The 18,036-nt window shown below is 38.2% G+C and overlaps 1 protein-coding gene across 50 annotated transcripts in view; it reads right to left on the reverse strand.

Moving 5' to 3' along the window:
- Window positions 1-315: 315 nt before the first annotated feature.
- The window catches only part of madd (MAP-kinase activating death domain), a 60,698-nt gene continuing 42,977 nt past the window's right edge, over window positions 316-18,036 (reverse strand). For 9 of the 50 annotated variants that reach the window (XM_042727784.1, XM_042727779.1, XM_042727785.1 and 6 more), the window contains 20 exons: window positions 17,811-17,997; window positions 17,572-17,722; window positions 17,031-17,234; window positions 15,488-15,544; window positions 13,955-14,055; window positions 13,730-13,813; window positions 12,610-12,768; window positions 12,390-12,507; window positions 11,837-11,899; window positions 11,126-11,246; window positions 10,683-10,788; window positions 10,417-10,527; window positions 10,213-10,320; window positions 9,946-10,110; window positions 9,705-9,777; window positions 8,946-9,052; window positions 7,179-7,187; window positions 6,273-6,342; window positions 4,081-4,127; window positions 316-2,008 (listed from right to left, as the gene is read on the reverse strand). In XM_042727784.1, coding sequence (XP_042583718.1) covers window positions 1,895-2,008; window positions 4,081-4,127; window positions 6,273-6,342; window positions 7,179-7,187; window positions 8,946-9,052; window positions 9,705-9,777; window positions 9,946-10,110; window positions 10,213-10,320; window positions 10,417-10,527; window positions 10,683-10,788; window positions 11,126-11,246; window positions 11,837-11,899; window positions 12,390-12,507; window positions 12,610-12,768; window positions 13,730-13,813; window positions 13,955-14,055; window positions 15,488-15,544; window positions 17,031-17,234; window positions 17,572-17,722; window positions 17,811-17,997 — 2,155 coding nt within the window. In that variant the 3' untranslated portion in view covers window positions 316-1,894. The remainder of the gene's footprint in view (window positions 2,009-4,080; window positions 4,128-6,272; window positions 6,343-7,178; window positions 7,188-8,945; window positions 9,053-9,704; window positions 9,778-9,945; window positions 10,111-10,212; window positions 10,321-10,416; window positions 10,528-10,682; window positions 10,789-11,125; window positions 11,247-11,836; window positions 11,900-12,389; window positions 12,508-12,609; window positions 12,769-13,729; window positions 13,814-13,954; window positions 14,056-15,487; window positions 15,545-17,030; window positions 17,235-17,571; window positions 17,723-17,810; window positions 17,998-18,036) is intronic. The other 41 variants (XM_042727786.1, XM_042727783.1, XM_042727775.1 and 38 more) reach the window with 18 other exon arrangements.

Consider the following 18,036-nt stretch of genomic DNA (forward strand, 5'->3'; position numbering starts at 1 on the left):
CAGAGATGTTACATTCTTTTTCATTCATGCACGTACACAAACTCACATTCTGTGGTTATACATCTGCTGGGACCGTTTTTGAATATGCTGTTAATATACAACTCCAAAGTTTGGAGTGGTGATTATTGTATAATGAAAATGTTACATTTATATATAATGATTTTATAATTAGTTATCCAATTAAAATATTTGAAAAATGGCTTTTTAAAAGCTAAATAAACTTATTTCTAAGAGGCAAATATAATCCCTTAATAAATAAAAAATGTATTATGTGACCACTGAATAATAATAGTAACAATATGCACAGTCACAGAATCGGGTTGGACATCTTTTATTTTCATATTGCCAAAGCTGTACAGGTTCTATAAATATTTTTAAATGCTGAAATATTTACATCCATGTCTCTATTTTTTCCTTTCCCTCTTGTTCTAAACAATACAGACTAAAATGAAAGCCCAAATAATGTGCAACTGTATCTCTCTCACACTTTCAAACAACAGACCTGATCCACTGTCCACCTCAAAACATGCCCTTTGGGAGACTTGGACTCTGGGAAATCAGTTTTGTGTTATTTACATCTCTAAACCAATACTGAGTGGGCTGAAGTCCATTTACATTTAATGGAGATGCAAAACAACACTTCATACATTTAAATGATTAAAAATGTGAGTAAAACATAAAAGAACATTAAAATATGTAAATGTGACCGCTGTACTGCCAAATCTAGTAGTCAAAAAGAGATGAAACGAGAAAATCGACACCTCTATGAACAGACACAATCTCTTGCCATCTGCGTTTCTAACACAAACACACACACACACACACACTTCAAACAGGACATTTTGGACACAAGACTTTTCCATCACTATTTAAACAATCTCCAAATGCAGCTGTCTTATAGATTAATAATGCCTTTTTTCATTGCTGTGTCAAAATAATGACAACAAATGAACAGAAACTGCTCTCTGGTCTCCTCATTATGAACACAGGAGGACAGTGGATGAACTCTGAGGACATGACTGGACTTGTTCTTGGTACCCACTAGTGATAGTAGTATTGCACATCTAGAAAACAAACTACAGTATTTCCTAAACATTTTAGGAATGCTTTTTCAGCATTGCTTCAGAAATGTACAGATTCCTTTTTTAAATATTCTGTTTTTTTTTCAAGTGACATGCAAATTTAACACAGCAGTTCACAGACAGGGAACCTTACAGCAGAACTAGTACAGTAGTTTGAGCCTTTTGAGCTAAAGAGACCTTAGACCACTTACAGCAGGTAGAGGAGGGCGAATGGAACAATGGGGCAGCTGCTCCGTCGTGGACGGATAAGGCAAACCCCTCATACGTGGCAGCGCTAGATTGCAAAGACTTGAACATTTCACCCACCACAGACAGAACAGACTGGAATTTACAGTACAACTTAGCACATGAATATAAAATACACAGCCTGTTGACTGATATCAGAGGGGGTTGAAGAGGGGAAAGACGTTTGCCTGATGTCTGCATGCCAGTGCCAACTCGCAAGAGCTGCACATGGGACCTGCATGCAACCAAATGCCTCTTATTGAAATAAATAAAAATGTACAAATGTGAGGACGTCAACCAATAGTAGTCAAAGTCTGTTCTTTTTCTGGTTGGTCCACATTATGAGAATTAAATGCCAGCATTTTAGTGTCCAAGGACTGGAATATTATATCAGATACATTATATGAACAGGTTGTATCTTTTAGGATGAATGTGTAGAGTATTTGAATGCATCCACATTTGAATTGGTACAGGAGCCGAGGTCTTTAAAAGGAGCTTGGCAGGAGTGTCGGCTTCTATTGAACAGGAGTAGTATTGCAGGGAGCTCAGGAGCTGAAGGGCTGTAGTAAACATAGGAGAGAAGTGTGCTAGCTCGGTAGTGGACGAGGGGACAGCATCTTGGGCTTGCCCTCTGACTCTTTCCCCTTGACTGCCGCCATGTAGGAGAAGAGGCAGAGCACCGAGTAACAGATCTGGTGTGCCTGTCCAAGACAGAACAGTTAACAGCTGTTATGCCCAACCCCCCCCCGACCCCCAGCCCCCCAATCTTTATCCCCCCCCCCCCCCCCCAAAAAAAAACACACGCACACATCGCTCTATACCATATTGTAGGGCTGGGTAAAAAGATTGATTTCCTGGTTAGCTGCAATCTTTATTTGAACAATCTTGATTCATTCTTAATATCCCAAGTATATTTCTTCTTCTTCTATACTTGTATTTTCTGTACTACTTTTCATTGGTGTCACACCTTAAAATTAGGGATGCACGATATTAGATAGATATTTCTAATCGTTTTGGCCGATAGCTGATATATATTTCAAAATAAACAAATAATTTTTTATTTTGGTTAGTTTTGAGCAAAAATGTATTTATAAGAAGTAAGAAACTTAATTAAAATTAAATTACATTTATTTATTTTTTTTAATTATTATTATTATTATTTTTTTTTTTAACGAGAGTACATTGAAAGCCTTGAAAATAACTGTAATAAAATCGATCTCTGCTGTGTTTTTTTCCTTCTCTCAGACAGGTGCAGTTGAAACCTTAACATTTTATTTATTCTAAAATTCTTTAAGAGCTCCTTATAATTAAGTTTTCATAATCCATTTGAATAAATCTGTATATATCAAATTATTTAATTTACAAGTGCAATATTTGTGATTTTTATTCATTTAAGCTATAGTTTCTCCTTTAAATCAAAACAGAATCATGATTTTAAAACACTGATACTACTTTACTTATTCAGAAACACAAGTATCTTAATGATATTTCTTTATTTTATTTTCATTTTATTACAAGTAACTCTGCACTCGTACTTGTACTCATAAAAAAGTTCCGATACCAAAAGCCGATACCACACAGCATGTGAATACTGCTGTGAAGTGTGAACAGACAAATAATCACTGACAACAGAACAAACAGAGAGTAGAATGGAGTTAATAGAAATTAACGATATCTATGAAGTACATGTAAGTAATGAATATAATGTTAAACATTCAATATTCACACCTGTACAGCTGATGTGCACAAGCTGATAAGCAAAGCACGTTGAGTGGATTGAGGGTGTAGCGGCACAAATGTGCAAGATTGTCAAGATGATAGAAAATGCGATTTATGTTTCAGAAAATATGTTCCTTGCTGTTACAAGATTTATATATAAAGAGTGATTCCTTGCATTATTAGAGGAAAAAGTCTTGTGATTACAGTACTGAGCCACTCTAATGTGCTATTAACTTAAATATAAAGTGTCTTAGGACAAAAAAAAAAAAAAAAAGACAAATAGTGAAAACCAAAAGCTTGTAGAATATATTTTAATGGGAATAATTAAGTGTGAAAATAACTGAAGGAAATATCTATTTGCTAAATGAACATTATACATATTCTTCTTCTTTCTGTATACCTAGTATTTAAAAAAATTATACATGCAATGGAAACGGTACTCGGTATCGGCAGGTACCAAAAATATAAGTAAAAGTAAGCTGATCGGTATCAGCCAGTTTTGGAAAAAGTGGTATCGGTGCATCCCCACTTTATAATCAGAAACATAAATCTGGATTAGTATAGTCAAATCAAGTCAATGCTTTATACAATACAAATTGAATCAAAGCAGCTTTATAGTGATAAACAGGAAAATCAATTATGCAAACTCAACTATGTCAACAATTCAGATTCTGCTGTAAAGCCGCTCTAAAAGACAATAGTGTAATTATTTAGCTCGAGTCAGTTCAGCATTTGTTCAGTTCAGATAAACAAATGAAGATCAAAAATTAAATTCAGCTATAAGCGATTCCTCAAAAGGGAACCAAGTTGTGTGTTATTCAGCTTGAATCAGTTCAGTATTGATTCAGTTCTGTTCAATAACAGTGTCGATGTTGAAGTGTGGTCTTACTCAGAAAAAATTACTTCAATGATATTTAAAAATATGTACTATTGGAATAATAAAAAACATTGACAGCAGATACTGCAACAAGTTAAGAGCCTCTTAACTGAATCTGGAAATCTGTATTGATACCCAGCTCTACTGTGTAGTACTTCATGAATACTGAAATCTTACCATAGGAGTCTTGTACTTATGGATCACCACTTCTTTAGTTTCAGGAACTGCAAATCCCAGTGCAAGACACAAAATGAAAAGTTCAACAGCAGTGCAATAACAAATATAAAATATTCAAAGCCAGGGGGCAGAAACAGGGAGAAAGAAAGAGTAAGAGAGACAGAGAGATAGAAAGAGAGAGAGAGGCATACATACGGCCCATGACAAATGAATATTAATAATCTATACCTGACCCCTGCACATTTCAGACAGAGCTACAGAGCTTTGAATCTTGAAGCAGAAGAGCAGCACTCATAAAGATCATATGACTGAACAGGATTTATCATCAGTAGACATTTCCCACAAGACTGAGAAACTCTTATGCAATGGGAAACTGAATCAAGGCAGGCTCAAGGAGGAGAAATAAAGCCAGAGGAAAAAAGATACAAAGTGGTGGGGGATAGATGGAGAAATCAGAGAGAGAGAGAGAGAGAGAGAGAGAGAGAGAGAGAGAGAGAGAGAGAGAGAGAGAGAGAGAGAGAGAGAGAGAGAGAGAGAGAGAGAGAGAGAGAGAGAGAGAGAGGAGAGAGAGAGAGAGAGAGAGAGAGAGAGAGAGAGAGAGAGAGAGAGAGAGAGAGAGAGAGAGAGAGAGAGAGAGAGAGAGAGAGAGAGAGAGAGAGAGAACGGGAGTATCATTGAAAGTTAAAGTTGGAAGGAAATCCAGGGTCTGCTGGGTTTTTTCATCACTTATGGAATGACTTTTACTACAAGCATGAGTGTATGAACTCGAGTGTAGAAGCGACATGTGACATCAAGGCAGTGCAGATGAGCAGTCGACAGCCATTAGTGGTGAAAAAGGATGTATGAGAGATGATGACAGATGGAGAGTTAAATGAGGAGGACAGGTTAAGAAAGAGAAGAAAAGATAAAGGTGACAGCACTTTACCTGCTGGAGAATGAAGGTTTTCATAGCAGCAAAGATGAGGGGCGGATTACAAAAAGGAAGCACAAAGACACAGCACTAACCCAGTCTAGAGCCGACTCTATGACTACAGAAGAGACTTCATACACTGCACCTCCCTTCATTGTACATATCTCCAAAAGCACCGGGCTCTAAATTCTCTGCATGGTTTAGTTATTATCTAACTCTATAAAGACTATTCTGGAGACTGACAATTTTAGTTGAAGTATCACTTAAAGCAGTATTCTTGATGAAAACCTATGACTCCTCCTCCAAAAGATGTATCAAAGAAAACAACTAGCTGATCAGTTAATTCATCACAAAAGAACTTGAACTGTGCATTATTTCCTCAAAGCTGCTGATGGCGTGCAAGACCTTATCCACCGGAAGAATCCTTTTCCTCTTCCTCCTTGCCAGAGGTATGATATATTGCTTTAGCTAATGAACAGAGCATCTCTTAACCAGTTAACACTACAAAAAGCTGTTAGCTTGCTAACTGAAGATGCACTGAAAACACAAATAGGGAAACGTTTGATTTAAATGCTTTCTATAATACAGTGTGACGTGAATTATAAAAACAATATTTTAACAGATTGTGATAAGTATTTCACCTTACAACTGATAAATAGATGACATTAAAATTGTCATATTTGACTAAATATAACTAGAATTTACAGCTAAAAAATCTAATAAAATTGTTTCATTCGACAGTGAATGTATGGATCTCAAAATTATCATGTAGAGTATGAAAAATGCATATTTGTTTAAAGAACACATTTAATATTTGATTACATTTATATTACATCATTTGTGTTTTTACAGATGAATGTTAAGTGAGTATTTCTACATGACAAAGTACAACTCGAGGAAATTAGCATACATTCTTAAATATACCATCTCTGGTGTCAATACTCTAACATTAATATAATATTAATAATAAATACACCACTGTCTCAGCCAATGGAATGGCTTTGGGTCCAAGGGGAACAGGATTCTGCAGGCAGGTAGGGTCTGGTTCATTTTGGGCGTTACGTTTCATGTAACGTCATTCACAGACTGTGCATTACAGGAGCAACAGCTACAAACAACGCTCCTACTGTCTTATATATATAACCTTTGCTCCTACTGTAAAGCTCATACAGTCATTCAGATCGCCACATCTAACAGTACTGAACAGAACTCATCTGCTCTTCATGCGACTGGGTTACTGCTGTGTCACGTACAGGCCTAGAATCAAAATGGGGGTAATTACCAAACTCCTCCAGGACAAAGACTCCTTTCACTGTATTGCACTTTTTAATGTGACTCAGCTCTATGAAAACCTAAAAACAAACAAAAACAAACAAAAAAACAACAGGACACACTGTTACCAACTCAATCACACACTTGTGGGAAAAAAAAAAAAAAAGTATTTTCTGAAGAGATGACAATCTGGACAGTTAGTAACTGTAAACTAGGGAGAAACGAAGAAAGAACATGATAAGCAAGCTGTTGAAAAGCTATCAGAACTAAAATATGACTGCACAGAAAGAGAAGTTTCCATGTTGACAGGATTACATGGGCCAGTGACGCAAATGGAGAGCCGTGAAAGTTTCAACACCTGAGCAGCATTATGGGTCTTCATATTCCTGAGAGCAAAAATAACCCCAGATCTATATTTTTTGTCATTTTAAAATTATATTAAATTAATCAACAAGTCGACACCATAGTTCTTGGGAGAGTCTCTTTCAAAAGAAGCACTGTGTGTCCAGGCAAGAGGAGAACTGCCTTCGTTCTACACTATTCATTTATGACGTGTTATTGAGGCACTTGGAGACTTGTATAACAGATGTATTTTTGAAACACTTAAAACTAAAGAGCTAATATAAACCCTGCAGCTGTGACCATTTGCACCAAAAGTGGGAATGAAATCCGGGAACTGATCCCCCCTACGTGCTGAAAGGGCCCATGCAAAGACGTCCATGGAAAATTTCATCATCAGCAAAGAAAGACAGAAACACAGACCAAAAAAAAAAAAGGAGAGGAAATAATACAGAAGACATCAAAAAATAAGCACACAAAAAGTGGCGTCTGCCAGAAAAGCTACAGTACAAGACAAAGAAAGAAAAAGTAAATGAAAATGGTTCACTAAAAAGCAAAGACTGCAGAGGTTGTGTACCTTCCGCTCCTTGCAGGGGGAGAGAGCATGGGAGAGAAACGGTTTGGATTATTATTGGACAAAAAGAGCACAAAACACCCTCTGGTGCTACGAGCCCACCCTTACGGTATTAAACTACAACCGCTGATTCCATCCAGAAGGAACAAATCTTTGTACATTAGCTGTTAATATCTTCCATAACGTTTGCGTTAGTTTTGAATCCCTGATGTGATCCCACCCCATTACCCTCCATGCCTCCTCCACCAGCAATGAGGACCAGCTCCCTCACACATGCCTACAGCCAAAACCATTACAACACACACAACTACACTACATAAACCAACGTTTTACAGTTTCAATAGAGCTTAACTCTTCTGCTGACATTTTATGTGTTAGCACTCTTTAAAAGCTCAAGTAATTGACTAGTGACCACAGCGAGGCACCCATGACCTCATATTATAGCGATATTTTGTTATAATTTATTCAAGCTCATCTAGTTCCAAGCCTGTCATTCCAGCTCCTTCTTCTGCGGAACAGTTTCGGTGACCATTTGACTCCCATTTTTTGGGACAAAAAAAAAAACAGACATTTCTCAAAATATCTTCTTATAAATTCCACAGAAGAAAGCAAGTCACACAGGACTGGAACGACATGAGGGTGAGTAAATGGGTGAACTATCCCTTTAAGTTCTTACGGCAGTGGAAAACTATAATCTAAGATAACCCAGGCAAAAGACGTATGTTGGAAATAAATAAAATAAATGACTTATTTAAGGTTTGCATTGTTTCCTAATTGGTCCAGTCTTTTCCAGAGTTTCAGTGTTCCGTAACTACCGCTTCTCCTCCTTGAGGGAGTTTTTTCAAATCAAAAAGAAACCAGGATTTTGTTTTCTAGACATACGTTCAGTTCACATTAGAGCTTTATGAACAGCAAAGTAACAAGAGACAAATAAACAGGTTAAATAATCCCAGAACCGCAATATTAGGTGCAGCGGACATATGGTCTTAATCACTTCAAGTAGAACATATAAAACATGTATTATTAAAAACTATTACCTGATTGTCTCCCATTAGAGCCAGTTTAAAGCATATGTTTATATAGTTGGTTAATTACATTTATTAGAAATAAAACTCACTAAAGTGGTTTTAAATAGAAAATTTATTATTTCAATCTTCCCAACAATGTATTTTGTACATGTTGAATATGTTTTGCACAAGGTTCCACGTCTTACCTCTGGCACACAAACGGACATCACACCAACACTCACAAACCGTAAGGACCAGAGCTGGGCGCCGTGACCATTAACACGTCATACTAACACACACAGCGGGTGGAATGTTCTGACATTTGAAAAAGTAAATCTCTGCTTGTGATTATGCAACCCAAAAACAAACATCCAGCAAATAAAGCCAAACAACAACGGAAAAAAGAAAACAACTATTCCTCTTAGAGATTCTTCAGGAACAACACTTACAGACTTTTTCAATATTTTCTTTTATTTTAGAGTCTATTATCAAAACAAATGCTTTATACTTTGATTATTTAACTTTTAACGCATTTTCTTATTACTTTGTTAGTTGTTCCAAAAAAATTCTCAAAGGAAGACAGGCACAGATAGATAGAAAGAGTGAGAGGAAGGAAAAGAGACTTGGAGAGATGATGAGATGAATACAGATGAGAAGTGGCAGAAAAGAGAAACAGGATTGGATGGAATGAGGATGAGAGGAAGGGTGGTGTTGAATCTGGCAAGCATTTTGTCATGGTTATGATAAAGGGAAAACATCCTACCTGGCTATGCATAAATTTGAGGTTGATGCCTTCCAGCGTGACCTGAAGGAGACCACCCTCCCCTGTTTTCATGTCCTGTACTGGAAACTCGCCTCCCAGCTCTGGACCTACACACATGAAAAAAAGCATATAGCAGTGAGAAATAAAAAAAGACTTTGTTTATACCAACAACAAGAAGCACAATGTTATATATCAAATAAAACAAGGAGTAAATTGGCCCAACTTTCATTGAGATGACTACCAAAAGCAGTCCATTAGACCTTAAATTTACCCTACAAACCCATGCACTACAGTTCAACAGTTTGGGGTCAGTAAGAATTGATACTTTTTATTCAGAAAAGACACAATAAATTGTTTATAAGCAATTGTAAAGATTTCTATTTTGAACAGCATCTTGAAAAATCCCCCAAAAATGTCTCACAACAAAAAAAAAAAACAAAACATCACAACATTAAACAAAAATATTAAAAAAAAAAAAAATAATAATAATCAAATTAACCAAATCGGCATATTAGAATGATTTCTGAAGGATCATGTGACACTGAAGACTGGAGTAATGCCTGTTGAAAATTCAGCTTTGCTAACAAGGAATAAATGACATTTTAAAATGGATTCAAATAGAAAAGAGTTTACTGTAATTTTTGATCAAATATACGAGCCTAAGAGGCTTTTTCCCCCCAAAATATAATTATTAAAAAATAAAAAAAACTTACAGACACAAAACTCTTGAATGGTCGTGTACAAGGATGCACAATGTACCTGGTTTGATGCTTTGTTGTCGTGCGGCAGCACGCTCCATGCTGTCTTTAACACAGTAGTACAGTTCCCGACATTAACACACAAGAACAGAGAAACAGAAGTACAGTGACGGATTCCAGTTTCCACTGACTATACTGAAACAATATCAAATTCGTGAACTGAGAATGAGACATTGTCACATTTTGAAGTATGTGGTGTGTGTGTGTACTACAGTATGCCTTTACATTGATGTGTGTCCTACCTTCTTGGTGTAGAACTTGTTCAGCTGTGTTTCTTGACCGTTCCTCCTCCACAGACACAAAACTTTGGTCTTGGGACAGTAGGTCATATTTATGAGCTTCTCATACCACCAGCGCTCATAGACTGTGCCGATGTTACTGCGCAAGACGATGCAGTCGTCACACACCTAACACACACGAGGATGAGGAAAGAAGGACTGAATGCTCATTTACAATATGTTTTCATGCAGACTTGTTAAATAGAATAAAAGGACACGCAAAACTCATACCTCCATGAAAAATATATCACCAGTTGTATCAGTCCCAGCGTGCACGACGAATGTCTGCTTCTTAATGTGCCGGCTGCCACTTGGCCTGATGGGAAGCTCCCGGCCACTCTGCAACAAAACAAACGATCAGCCATTCACTCATCACCTAATTTGGCCACTGGTTTCCATGCAATAGCTGTAACTCTTCATTTAACCGGCTCTAACCAAATGTGCGAGGCGGTCCAGGACTTCATTGACCTCTTGACTGTGTGTGAGGCCAATGTGAGATTTCCCCATAAGACGCCGTACCTTCTTCTTGATGTCATTTTTATTGACCTAGAGAACAGTAGTTAATATTAATGTTAGTTCATATTTTTGTGGAAGCCATACAGTAGTACTTTTTTCCCCAGTAGTCTTTAATGAACAGAAATTTGAAGTTTTTTGAACCATAAATCTTTAGTACATATTCACTTGAATATATATGTGTCTACCTTTATCATAAGCATGTAGGCGATCATGTTATGCAGGAGAGTGGCCAGTAGTCTGTCCTCATCGTCCTCCAGTCTCTTGCGGTCATGCTCTCCCAGAGACAGATACCTGAGAGACCACAGCACAGCGTATTTGGACAACATAATACAAACACAACAGCACAGTTTACAACTGAATCCTAGCATGACTAAATAGCTTCTAGCTTAAACCATTCCAATATGTTGTCATTCTCCCGGAGCAGAACATGTGAAAGCATTTCAGCACGGTCCGATGGGTGTAATTTATATAAAAGCATGTGAACAACCAATATGCATTCTGCTATCAGTGAATTATGTAAAACAGAGGATTATGAATGAAAGTGATTCATACTGGACTAGTTATGCGGATGTTTTTCCATTTCAATTCGGTGTGAACACTAATGTAGGTACTTAAAGAACATACTAACCTGTCAATCATTTCTTGTGGTCCCTGATCCATCCCCATTCCTTCCCTTTCCAACATAACAGCATCCAGGAAGGCATCCTCCCAGAACTGCATCTGATCCCACAGAGTAGAACGCTCCTTACCTACACATACACACACATTTTCACTCTTAACTTGAGCAAAACAGTATTTCAACTCCACATGCCAGCATAAAACACTGTTTATTGTAAATGTAAGATGTTCAAGACATAGTCATAAAAACTAGAATAAATGAGTATTAAAATAACACATTAACAGAAAGACGTCAAGCACACAAAGCAACTGCGCAGCATGCTGTAATAAATAGAGCTTGCTATCAAACCTTATGAAATTAATTTTAACACAGAGATAACACACGCCTCCATACATCTGCTTATTGTTTCAGCATTCCCATTCTCTCAAGCAGCTTTAATACCCCTTGAAATCACACAAACACATTCAATTACAAAATAAAGTTGGCTTATCTGATCTTTCTGGCTTGTGTATTTTAATTCTCTCTTCATGCAAACAGTACCATGCACACAACAATACATTCAAATATATTTCATTTCTTAGAGAAAAACAAAAAAACACCCTACATGCTCCATACAGGACTTAGTATGGATGTGAGGGAAGGCATGTAGTGTCTACTACTACAACTTCACAATCCCAAAACACACACATCCCAAAGGTCAAAGGCAGAGTTTAGCCATACTCAGAGAAAAGGTTTCCATGGCAGCATCCTCCAGTTGGTCCCAAACTGAGCTTTTATCTCGCCCTTTGTGGCATTAAACGGAAGGAGAAAAAGAAAAAGGAGAGAGAGGGAAAAGGAGGTGGCCGCAGAGCAAAAGGCAAAGAAAGTGTTAGTGTTAGAAGCAAAGCTGTGTGCTGTCAGAGATATGCAAAACCAAAAATTCATCACACGCTGGTTAATATGAGGACATATTTGGAGCTAAAGAGAAAAACAGCAAATCAACAGAACACTTTACAAAGCTCTAATGACCAGAATATAAGCAGAGTTTACAGAACAAACTGTTGCAATCATTGTTCTGAGCAGCAGACATGTTATTACAACTTGAAAACACTGAGGTTATGGAAAACTTTTGGAAATACCTCATCATTTTTAATGAACACAGACATTAAAAAATATGCCAAAGTTGATTACTAAAGCAGTGAGAACATACATGAAAGAAGAGAAGAAAGAAGGAAACAAAATGAATGGAAGGAAAGGAATGCTGAATGGATTAAGGAAGAGGATCAACTCTTACCCAGCAGCCCCTCACACAGATAGATCCTCATGCTAACATCCTCAAGGGGCGGAGCTGGTGCTCCCTTATTAACACCAAGAGGTTCCTTCACTCCTGGCTTCAGCTTATGAGTCTTGCCCTATTTGTGTGACATTGACAATTGTCCATATTCATTTTTTCATTATCCTGCATTTGATTGGATGCGGTGAAGAGGATGACTAAAACAAAGAGAAATACTCACAAACACAGAGCTGGTCGCAGGGTTGGTCTCAATCTCGCTGTCAGACAGTGTGCCCCGGGACAGGTTGAGATGTTGAGCATGTCTTCCTGTCAGGCCGTCTCCAGCAGTGCTGCTCAGGTCACTGTCCGCACCCAGCGTCTCACCTGAGCTGTTACTCACCTACAGATCCAAGGTCAGACATCAGCAACAGCACGACAAACAAGAGGGATTATGCAGCTACTTAATGATAGTTCATTATAAAAATGAAAAATCTGAATGTTGTTTAAAATCTGCATGATTTGAGATTTTTCTGCAAGATGACAATAAGCAGATTTTTTTATACTGATGTTTAAGATATTTTTAATGCTCTTGAGAAAAGACTGCTACTCAAAGCTGCAATTATTTGATCAAAATATAAAAATAACAGCAATACTGTGAAATATTATTACAATTTAAAATAGATTTACATTTTTAAAATGTAGCTTATTGCTGTGCAGGGAAAACTGAATTTTCAGCATCATTACTCGAGTCTTCAGTGTCACATCATCCTTCAGAAATCATTCTAATATGCTGACTGGGTGCTTAAAGATTTCTTGTTATTATTCTTTGATTAAAATAAAGTTCAAAAGAACAGCACATATTTGAAACTGAAATCTTAAGTGACTTATACATGCATTTACTTTTATTGTAGACTAATTAAATGCATCCTTTTTGAATAAAAGTATTAATTTCTTTCACAAACAAACAAAAAATTATTGAATGGTATTGAACACCCCAAAACTTTTGAACATTAGTGTATAAATCGAAAGTAACTCAAAAGACTAAAAGCTCCAAGCTTGAGCTGTATTCCAAGTCTTTTGTGGACAGACTGAATCCTAAATAATTTATTCACAGGATATTAGATATGAGATTCAGAACTCTTGTAATACTGCATACGAGTAGTATGGACTACTGTTATGGTCAGTGAGACCATTCTGCCTAAAAATCTAATTTCGTGGTCTATAGGAGAAAGAAAATTATCAAAGTTTGAACTGAAAAGGTGGTAAAGTAAATCATGAAAGACTGTCTGTGGGAACTACATATGATCTGGATGGTATTTTGGGGAAAGGATGGCAGTGTCTCTGTAATGGCCGTGCCCTACCACTGTGCTGGCCTCTGAGTCCTGGCTGGTGCTTCTCGTCAGAGCAGGAGGCTCGGAGCTCGCCAGGGACTCTGTATCACTCTTCTGCAGAAGGGACAAGTAAGAGGAACAAAAAAAAAGAATAATATGAACAACAATATGTACAGGTATTTTTACATACATTCAATTTCAAAATAAAATAGTCAAAAGTTTTAAGATTTATATCGCGATATTAGGTTAACCCACCTGTGAGCCAGACGTCACACTGAGGCCACTGTCAGCACTGATCTGTGATTTCTTTTCCTCAGTGTCTCTACCTTCCAGATGCTGTTTTGCTCCTTCAGCCCCTGTAGAAAACACATAATCAGCTCTTCCATCCATTAATACTCTGCACAGCATTCTGGGACGTCTCATGACTAACAGCGAGCTGAAGCCATCACCGAGGGGAATAATGCCATTCAGCCGGCTGCCACTCATTAAACTGCACAGGTCAGGCAGAGAGAAACAAATAATGCTTGAGGTCATATTGGGGAAACTCACAGAAGCAGATCAGTTGACAGTAGCGCAAGGTATCGCAGACACACAGACAGAAGCAGTCACACATGCAGGCAAACACAGTCAATCAATCAGACAGGAGGAAGCTTCAGCTAAACTAGTGCACTCACTGCTTCTTAAATGAAGAAACTGATATTGCGATTGCAAACCCCAGCTTGGTTAAAACTGATTACACTGTACTGTATGAGGCATCAAGAACAAAAAATAAATAAAACAAAACAAAAAAAAATTCTAAAGCTGCATTCCAAATCTTCTGTAAAATCAAAGTGAAACTTTTTACAACAGCATTTTTTTCACAGATGCATGCGGTCTAACAAGATCCTTTGAAATTCTTTCAATACTCAACTGAAACAAGTTACTTAAATGTGGGAGAATGTAGTTTATCTCTTATTACATACTTGCATAAAAAGTAAGATAATTAACTAAAAGGAGGTGGAAAATCATAGACATCACATGCCTGTGTTCAGTCCTTGAGATGTAACTATAAATAGAACTGTGCTGCAAATGTACATTTATTTACCTGACAGCTATAAAAAATTAAATAAATGTAGAAAGTCATAGATAGAAATGTAGATAAATCTATTTTATCGTGGTGAATGCTTTCAAGAAAAGTTGCCAAGTTAAAAACAGAGCAAACCTGTCAAGAGTAGGGATGGGCATTAGTACCAGAGTACTAAAAATTACGACAAATCATAAAAAACGCTCTGCTCATGGTGTGAGACGCTTAAAAAACAATGGTGTGATACAATGGCAAAAGAAGGCCTTCTGACATTCTGCTCATTGCCCACCCAGAGTTTCTTAAGTAGCCCAAGCTAATACGTGTCAAGTACTCAAGCTGTCAAAATGACCGAAATGCACATCCCTAGTCAAGAGTCAGATTTGCACACTTAGAAATACTGATTTAATTTCAATGTGATTTAAATCTGTATGTGTACAGGGCTTATTTTATACCTCAATACTGACTTTGGATGGATTGCAATTTTTAACTTTGCATCCTTATATACCTTGCTCCTTTTAAATAAATGCAATTTATTCCTTGGAATAATGTTTGGGCCACATATCTAAATGGGCTTTTTGAAAAGTAGTTGAATATTTGGGGGCAAAATCTACTTCTTCCAACAATAGAAAGTGGTTTAAGGGAAAAGGACTGGTGCAGATAGAAAGTCCCTGTTTTGCAGTTATGCAAAGGAAAGTCTAATTGGGTGCTTAGGGAAGTGATCTTACGCTGTTCTTTTTCCAAAGCTTTTTGCTTTCTGTTATCCTGGTGCTTGCTCCACAATTCTACCCAAGATGCATTGCAAGCAAGGAGAGAAAGACAGAGAGAATAATACAGAAAAGCAAAATTTCATACATCAATTAGTTTAAATCAGTTTTCCAGTGTTAATACGTGTTAATAAAACACGGAGATGTCTTTTCTAAAATGCAAAAAAAAAAAATCAATAAATGTGCAAAGTGTCATTTTCCAAAACAAGGATGTTTTGCAATGATCACACAGCCATATGCAAGCTAAATGAAGGATCTGACATCATGTAAAACCAATCCAATCATTTAAAGCTAATGGGGTCCCATTACAAAACATCCTAAGCCCTGTTCCTGAAGAGCCAAAATGATGGAATTCACAAAATCAGCCTCATGCCTTGGTTTTCTTTCCCCATTCTTGTCATCCATAATGGGAAATGGCTCTCCAAGTCGAGGGTGGATGGCCTGGGAGATGCAAAAGGTGTGAGATGAGGACGACAAATCAGCCTCACAGCTGGTGGGTGAAATGAGGTGTTGCAAAAGCAGGGGGTGCAGTCTCAGTGACATTCCGTAGAATTGCAGGTGCATTATTACCAAAGGACAGACAAGGCAAGGTTATGAGGTTTGGGCTTTGGAGAGGGTGAACGGTCCCCTGTACACAGGCCCAGATATGACTGCCAATCAGAGGCCTGGGCCTAAAAATCCACAAGCCAGACGTCTGTGGTTAGTTTTAGGGCTCATCATAGGACTGTTAACAGGGGAAGCAACAGCTCAGGACCCTTTTAAAGAGAGTAGTGGTACAGTCCAAGACCTTCACCGTCCCACTATTTCACTCTCAGCTACATAGAGCTGCAGCTCTTTCACTAACATGCATCCAATGGATTTAAGGGGAGTTGGGACTGGCATACAGGATTTGAAAAAACACACGCTGAACATTCCAGAAGTCTACATAAATTGGGTTCATATCCATCACAATATTCCACTAATGTGTCTACACCAACCAATGCCACCTTAAAATATTCGTTGGCTCCAAAAGCTACTGAACTGGAGAATTTGACAACTGTTTTTGGAAGGATCACGCAAACTACAATGTTTAAACCAACAGTTCACCCAAAAAAGACATTTCTGTCATTTTATCAGCCTCATGCCACTCCAAACCTGTATGACTTTATTTCTTCTCTGGAACACAAAAGCAGATAAAAAAAAAAGTTTTTTCTGTCCATGAATGAAGGGTCTAGTGATGTTTTAGACCCCAATGACTTTCAAAGCAATGTTCCACAGAGGAAAGAAAGTCATACAGATTTGAAACAACATAAGGGTGAGAAAATGATGGCAGAATTTTCAATTTTGGGTAAAGGAACTCTTCAGCCAACTTAGGTCTTAACTTTTGGCACAAAGTCGGTGTAGACAGTTAATGAAATTAAGGATGCAGTCCGAAGGGACACATTGCCCCCAGAGAGCTCAGGGAACGTAACAAGCAGTGTGGGTGGGGGGGGGGGGCATGCAATGGGGACTGCAGTTTACACACCAATGGAGGCAATAAAATTCTCCTCGTTCAGACTCCGGGAATCAAACTGCCGTGACGATTTTCCAGAGGAGGGTGGTGGCAATTGGATACGGGGTACCAGGAGCACACCAGCTGCCCTGGCGTTCTCCATTCGGCCCGATGGGCTCTCCTTACTGCCCGGGCTGCTAACCCCCTCCGTGGGGCTCCGTTTCCGCTTCTCTGGGTCTGTGAGCCACAAGTGGGCACCAAGGTAACAGAGCACAGGAAAAAGGAAGAAGAGATAATAGCAAAGACACATGGAGACACAAGGGATAGAAGTTAAATCTGAAGGCAGGCTACAGGTGATTTTTCTCTAAAAAGGTACGAAAAGAAAGGCTGAAACCCAAGGATATATAAAAGTGACTGACACCAAGACGGACACGGCTGCGAAGAGAAACAAGACTCTCTCGAAAGCAAAAACTCTGTGTTGGTACATACCTATTGCTCTGAATGCAGGCAGAAACCACGTTTGTTGCTAAATATTCACATAAAAAATTAACTGGGACATTTGAATGAGAATTACCTTTGGTTTGGTAGTGGGTGCGTGCTATCTCTAGCAGACTGAAGACACTGGCCATGCCTCCCAGGCCAGCATTAGTGTATGAGTGCTCCAAACTGGACACTGTGCACTTCAATAGGTCCAACATGCCTTTGTACACCTTCCTGTTTATCTCCTTTATATATGGGCACACAAAACCATATAATGAATTAAACATAAGTCTTGCTTCGATTCAGCTGTTTGACTCGTCACTTCTAACTCACCACATCTCTTATGACTTCCTGCTGAGCATCCTCTTCTGATTGGACCGCGCGGTTGAGTTTGCTGAGCACAAAGACTCTGAGCTGTTCGTTCTCTAGCAGGCGGCGTACTTTTTTCATGTTCAGCCAGCCCACACCCTGCCCATCGTGCACGCTCTGGACCACCTCCTTGAGAAACTGCTGGTTCTCACTGCACAGAAAAAAGACAAAGCACAACAGAAGAAAGAAG

This window comes from Cyprinus carpio, chromosome B7, assembly GCF_018340385.1.
Source record: "Cyprinus carpio isolate SPL01 chromosome B7, ASM1834038v1, whole genome shotgun sequence".
NCBI classification, from domain to species: domain Eukaryota; kingdom Metazoa; phylum Chordata; class Actinopteri; order Cypriniformes; family Cyprinidae; genus Cyprinus; species Cyprinus carpio.